The sequence below is a fragment of the Aotus nancymaae genome, unplaced genomic scaffold (assembly GCF_030222135.1).
Source record: "Aotus nancymaae isolate 86718 unplaced genomic scaffold, 86718_ANA_hifiasm-v0.15.2.pri h1tg000058l, whole genome shotgun sequence".
NCBI classification, from domain to species: Eukaryota; Metazoa; Chordata; class Mammalia; order Primates; family Aotidae; genus Aotus; species Aotus nancymaae.
This window is the reverse complement of record NW_026988472.1, coordinates 16,635,932-16,642,970: the sequence shown is the minus strand read 5'-3', so window position 1 is coordinate 16,642,970 and position 7,039 is coordinate 16,635,932. Positions and strand designations below refer to the sequence as shown.

The window sequence follows — 7,039 nt, the reverse complement described above, 5'->3', positions numbered from 1 at the left end:
TCTTTCTTTTCTTGAATATATTTAACATGCTCTATTTTTAATTTTCAGTAAAGTTTCTTTTTCTATACATGCTCCCTTTCATAAATTCTATTTTTATTTTATGTATGCAATATTTTCTCAAATATCTCTGAGGATTTTAAATAACATTGTTTTAAAGTTATCTTCTATTCCTTGAATTATCTCTTTTTCTTCTGGGGTCTTTTAAAAGATTATTACATTGGGTGCTTCTACTGTGAGTTGGTTTCGTCAAATGCCATGTAATCCTAGATTATACATTTGAACTTAGAAATGTAAGAACACATTGGATTTTTTTTTTTTTTTGAAGTTTGGTATTAACTTTATTCTATTTTCTGTATAACTTTAAGTACATAAAGGTTTATTTCCACAGGTTTCAGGAAATGGGTACAAATCACAGGACAATCTCTTTTCCCACCAAAAAAAGTTGCATATTTTGGTGTTTGTCCTAGAGGGAAAAAACTGAACTTTACATTAGCAGTGTTGTGCAAGATTCTTACATAAATCAAGACCTAAAACCAGACGGCAGTGGAGGTTTCAGTCCTCTGTTCAGGTGCTTGGGCAGAAGTCATAGCTGATGAGCATGACAGGGAAAAGGAGGCAGTGAAGACAGGTGACAGGCACCTAGCAGGGAAGGAGGATTCAGGAATGCCAGACTCCTTGGAATGGTGTGTTTTTCCTTTTAAGTCATCTCTGTAGGAAGGTGCTGGACAGGAATCCCAGAGAAAGAAAGGGTCCAAGGCTCCTTTAACTGCCCTGGATGAAGGGCACTGCCACAGCAGCTAGTACCAGAGACTCTCCTATGTCATGGTTGAGGCAGACCCAGGATGAATAGAGAATAAAAGGAATGCTTATAGGGAACAATTTTGCGTGGAATGCTAGATGGCCAAGCCTCAGCCTTTGGTCCAGTGCAACCCTTGCCTCACTTGTCAACAGTAAAAAATTAGTTTGGTTAGAGGAACCATCTGGAAACACACCAGCTTCTGCTATCTTCATGCTCATTGTTAGAAAAAGATTAACCATTGATCAGAACAAATACTAAAAAAAAAAAAAAGAAAAGAAAAAAAGAAAACGATTAACCAGTGTGAACATTCTGATCTGTTAATTCCTGGGACTCTTTTCTTTTCAATGGACTGTTTGTTGGTAGAATAACCCCCAAAAGCTCAAAGCTAAAATGCATCATCAGTCCTGGTTGGCAGTTCTTTCAGAATGGATTGGCGGCATGGTTGAGCTGATACGGAAAAGCTGCACCTTCCTGCAGAAGATCAACTGACCTGCTATCCCACCCCAAATCTCAACCTGAGGTATATTTCAGTGAAGGCAGGTAGCTGTGCTTCTCAAAGCAGAGAAGCAGTTTTAAGAGCAGAAAGGTAGAGAAAATCTAGAAAAGAACCGTCTTGATACAGATTTATCCCATGGTGCGAAGGGAGGGCAAAGAATCCAGTGGCACTTCGCTTATCCAGCAATTTCTGTCACTGTGGTGACCAACTTCTGCCCATTCCATAGGGTCTTGAACTGCTCAGGAACTGGGAATTCATTAAAGTCACCACCTTCTGTAGGAATGAGGACGTTCATCTCAGAAGATTTGGCACTGACTATTTCACAATCCAGGGAATTCTTGCTCAGGTAAGCATGGCAGCCATCTATTTTGTTGATGGAAATGGTTGGCACTTTACCCATTACCTGAACTTTGACATCCCTACTGTTGATTATCTCCACGATGCCCACCACATCATTGAATACCAGGCCAAGTTTCTTACAGTTATCTACTGTAATGGAGTTAATTTTGCCCTTGATTTGCAATGTCGTGTTGACACACTTGTAAATGTAAGCCACCTGTTTCAGCTCTGTGCCATCAATCACCAGGTTGGAAACATTTTCCTGATTTTCCACTCTCCACTTCTTGCCCTCCAGTTCGAGTATAGCCGGCTCCTTCTTTGTGGCTGGTTTGAGGGACGGGCTGGTTTGGGGTTTAGGTGCAGAGAATGGCTTGGGGCCACTGCGTACTGGACCACTCTGAGCCTTCAAGGCAGGGTTCTTGTGAGTCTTCATGTCATCAGATATGTGTTTCAGGGCATGTGTGATGCTTTCCCCCTGATTAATCTGCGCAAACAGCGCTGAGCGGGAAGCAGACTCATCTGAGCCTGAACTGGTAGAGACTGGCGGAGGAGGGAGGCCTGGTGGAGGGGGAGGAGGATCTGATCCAGCAGATCCACAGAAGGCAGTCCACTCAGTTCTTTTGCCACAGGCCCCGTTTTGCTCCATGCCAGTCCAGTGGTATGGAACTCCTTAATGTAAGCCTGCAGCTCTGTCCATATACTTAAATAAGCTTTGACCCAGTCTACATGCTTCTTATCCACATCTTTGTACTCTTTGAGTACTCGGTTTGTATAAAACATGGCAGCATCATTCATTTCTTTCACGTAAGGGCCAGGCTTGGGAGCCATAGCCACCCAGCCCAGGGCCTGGATGCTTTCGCTGACAGCTGACACGTGATTAAACAACTTGCTGCCTCGGTTCTTCTCCTGAAAGGTTATCACTTCTTTGATCTGCTCTGAGATGGGTGCCAACAAATCGGAAAGCTTGTTATCTGCTGGCTGTTGACACTGAGACGCTGTAACCAAAAGAGCTCGCTCCAACTTCAAACCTGTGTGGACCATCTCCGCATGTTTCTGCACGTCTCCCCCAATCTCTTTACTGATCTTCAAGTACTCTGCCACAGGACCGGCAAGCAGCAAGTCAAATGCCTGCACATAGGGAGCTGCTCCTGCTTTTGAAGGACTGTCTCCACACCCACGGTGCATGTCAGAGGTATGGGATACTGCCTCCAGGCGGCCCACTGCCCTCTCCAATCTTTCTACCAGATTTTGCATGTCAGCCATAATGTATCACCTGCTCCGGACTGCGATCAGCCGCTCTCCACTTCCAGCAAGCCACATTGGGTTTTTAAAAAGCAGTTGGTATTGATTTCCTCTGGTGCTGTGTCCATCTCTTTCTCCGCCTAAGAGGGAAGGTGTATCATCCATGAAGGTGCTTTATTTTGGAGGGAAAAAGGACAGAAACAAGAGAGGCAGGATACCTATATCTCCTATTGTCAAAAGAAGAAAGCCTTTACCATATGGCACCCAAGAACTACACAATGTCTCGAGACAATTCAATTCCTTTATAAGTGTAATTCTTCTGTTTGAAAGTAGAGATTGTCTCTCCTTATGGGGGTACTGGGGTGGCATACCTGTTGTAGCTATTTCTGAGATGGTATTTCCATTAGTCATTGTGAGTTCCACCTCAGTTCCCACTCCAGCTCTTTATACCTGATAACTCCTAGCTCAGAATCCCTCCATCTTCAGAGGCTATGCAGCTACCAATTCCCTTTCTGCTTTCTTCTGTGTAATAAGCTGTGGCATCCACCACTGTTTCATCTGTCAAAATAACCCCTTATGCTTTCAGTCTTTCAGATACTTGTCAAAATCTCTGGTCAACCCCTGGCCCTTTATTCTCTCTTTACTTCTCTATGGATGTATTCTGTTTTATATTTCTTTTTACTGTCATTTCAGTGGGGTTTGGAAAGAAGAAGCAAAGTCTGCCGTTCTGAAGAAGCCTGAATAAATTTTAGATAAACATTCTACTGAAGTCTGCTCCATAGCAAAGAGAATTATAGAAGGGAGTCAGGCTATTTATGCTAATTTTTATGTAGTAGTTCTATCTTTTAAATTCCCAGAAGTTCTCTTGATATTCTAAACATTAAAATGCTGGTTGACATACTCCATTACTAAATTATACATGATGTGAATTTAACAATTGTATGCAAATGATAATTGTTATTAAACTATCTATACTATGCAATTAAAATCTGTATGAATATGTTTACAAAGTTTATAGTTTACAAAGTATTCACATATATCTCAATTGAGCATCATTACTAGCCTCTAAGGTAGACATATCAGGTTATATTAGAAGAAAAATAGTGGTGAAGAGAATCAGACTGCTTTGTTCCCAGTCTTGGAGTGGCTGCTTAACTTTCTGAAAACTATCTTAATATTCTGTAAACTACTTAACTTTTCTTGTACTCAATTTTCTTATCTGTAAACTTAGAGTAATATTAACTCCCTTAAAGGGTAAGGATACGAAATTATAATACCTGTAAACATGTAGAAATGACATATAATACTTGTTCAAGAAATATTCGATATTGTTATTATTATTTTCTTTATCATTGTCTTTTTCCCTTTTACAGATGATAAAACCACATGGAATGAGTCAAATCACTTTTAGACTCAGTAAATTAGAAACAGATTTTGGATACAAATTCATGTGTTGTGACTCCAAATTCAAGTTATTTCCAGTACACCATATTGTTTCAGCATGTATGAGAAGATTAAAGATCTTGTAAAGATGGTTTAAATTGGAGATAATCATAAAATGATTTATCCTGTCCTTAAACACTAACCAAAGATGTAAGGCTGTACAAATCCTATGGATAGAAATGGGGTATCTATTTAAAATGGACATTCAAGATATTTTATCTGTGCTTTCTTAAAATTAGTTTATTAAATCTTTGCCACAATGCCTCACATTTATTAAGCAAGCATTTACCTCGTTTAACAGAAATCCTTGAGAATGTGAACAAGATCATTCATCTTTGCATTCCCAATGCAGTATAAACAAAACTTATGTAAAATTTCAAGCTCAGTGATATTTGATTAAAGTTACTTAAATAATGGTGTATTAGAAACAATACCAAACTCATATACTCATTTCTATTTTCTTGGGTCCTTTAGAGACATTGAATTTATAAAGGTGAGACTGTCGCTGCGTGTACTTTTCAGGAAAGTTTATAGCACTACTTTTCTTTGAATCTCAGATGAGCTGAACTATCAACACATCAATACACAGAGGGTAAAAATTAAAAATAAACCAAAGCAAATATCCCAGCTAGAGGCCCAAGTGATCAAAAACCTGCCAATGCATGCATTATCATCCACTAGTAGTTACTGTCATTTCTGATCCTGAGATGAGATTTGAGGATATAAGTTCTAAAATACCTTTGCTTTTTTTTCCAATTTTTATCCTTCTGCTTTTATGATGTGGACACACTCCAAAGTATTCCCACACATTCTTTCTGAAGCTTCAGGGCAGTGGAATCAAAGCCTTCTAGGGCAGAGAAGTTTTGTTTATGGCAGAAAGAAAACATGATATATGAACAGGTTTGGCTATTCCAGGGATATCGATGGTATTGTGTGAAAATAAATAAGTATTGCTAAACAGTATGCACATTACTTTTATCCTTCACCATATTTTTCCAAAATCCAATGTCACAGAGAGAATATGTTTTAGCAATAGAAAACGTAGACATAAAAATGAGTTAATTTTTTTTTCCTTATCACAAGGCACCAGAAAGGCACAGATTAGGGTCTTGGAGTTAATACACTAAAACTTTATACAGTATAACATTGAAACTATGATAAACCTTCAGTTAATTTCAAAGTTAACACAGAAGAGTTTCCATCTCATGATGATGACTTGCATATATTTTCTAACAGATGGTGTGGTTGTCCACATTTTTAGGTGTGTTAGATTGATTTTTCAGAATTTAGCTTACATCTGTTTGATGTCAGTTAATTGAGATTGTCACAATTCAGTGACCATAGTGAGAATTATTATGAAACAGAGTCAGATGAACTAGTGGGCCAGAAATCCCAATACATTATTGATTATAAAAAATATTTGGGGGTCCTGCAGGACCTGAACAAAAGGCTGATTAGAGCTACAACAGAGCTGACTGGGCAAGGGCAAACTTGACTCTTTCCAGTTCTCATGTCAAGAGTTGGGGAAGAGAAGATGCTACCAAAACAATATCTCAGTACGACAATATTTAAGGTGGGTGTACTAGCCTATTTATTTCTTGCTACTGACTACCCTCCAACACCAGCTCTGTATACTGCTCTGCCAAGAAAGAGACAACAGGCAGACATACCTCTGAAACTTCAGCAGCTACAGTGGACCTCAGATAGTCCATTTCTAAGGACTTGGCACAGAGGTTTGAGTTTGATATTAGATCATACCTACTTCAGCATTTTGTTACTAGAGGTCCATCGGAGGTTGGTTTCTCTGGGAAGCAGATTATGACCTGGAAATTAGCATGCAGGAAGTTATTAGAGGGGGCTCTTGGGAGAAACACCAGTAGTAGGGAGGGGAAGGAAAAGGAATGGGCAGAGGGAGAATTAAGCTGCAACGAAGTCTCAATGGTAGATCTCAGCCAGCTCCCCAGGGAAATCCGAAGCTAGGATGGCGTTTCAGAATTATTCTGAGTTGGGCCCAAATGAACAGGCCTCTTAAGGTCATACAATGATCAGTCATTGGGTTTGGGTCATCTCAAAAAGGGGACAACCTTGAGCCAAGTGTTTCTCATCAGCTGAGGCAATCCTAGGGAGGATAGAGACTGACAGCTGAGGGCCATGTGCTGAAAGTACTCTCAGAAGCTGTAATATTAGAGGGGAATCTGACAGAGCAGGAGCATTGCCATCTTGGACAAATACTGCCATTTTAAGTTTCACCTTGATCAAAAACCGTCAAATTCAAAGGGCATCAGCCTAATGGCTAAGGTCAGCATGACCATAAACCACAAATAACATCTCCAACCAGAAACATTCCAAACACCTCCCCAAGCAGTGACATACCAGTCCCGAGAAAACTCCCCTCCAGCCAGAAAGGTGTCAGCCCCAGGATAACCTCCCCTCTGCCCAAAGACATTCTAACCCTGCCATAAATGTCTCCCCAACACAGAAACATTCCCAGCTTGTGATAAGCCCTCTCACCCTAGAACCAATATATACTCTTAGTCTGTAAGAGACAATGCTCCTGACTGAAATCAGCCTAACGCCCCTCTCAGGTTTATTTCTCCAAAATAAACCTGTATTTGACTCTTGAGCCATTTCTTTGTGTGTTTCTTTCCTCTTTCTTTAACCCTTACATTTGGTGCTGAAACCCGGGATGGGTGCTGGGGCCAGTGGACAGTGGTAGCTCG

General features: G+C 40.3%; 1 protein-coding gene across 1 annotated transcript; it reads right to left on the bottom strand.

The window, feature by feature from the left end:
- Window positions 1-1,094: 1,094 nt before the first annotated feature.
- Window positions 1,095-2,940, bottom strand: LOC105714239 (adenylyl cyclase-associated protein 1-like). Its single transcript, XM_012448159.3, is given in 2 exon segments — window positions 1,095-2,231; window positions 2,234-2,940. Coding segments are annotated over 2 exon segments (1,425 nt in total). The 5' UTR covers window positions 2,898-2,940; the 3' UTR covers window positions 1,095-1,470.
- Window positions 2,941-7,039: the final 4,099 nt, after the last annotated feature.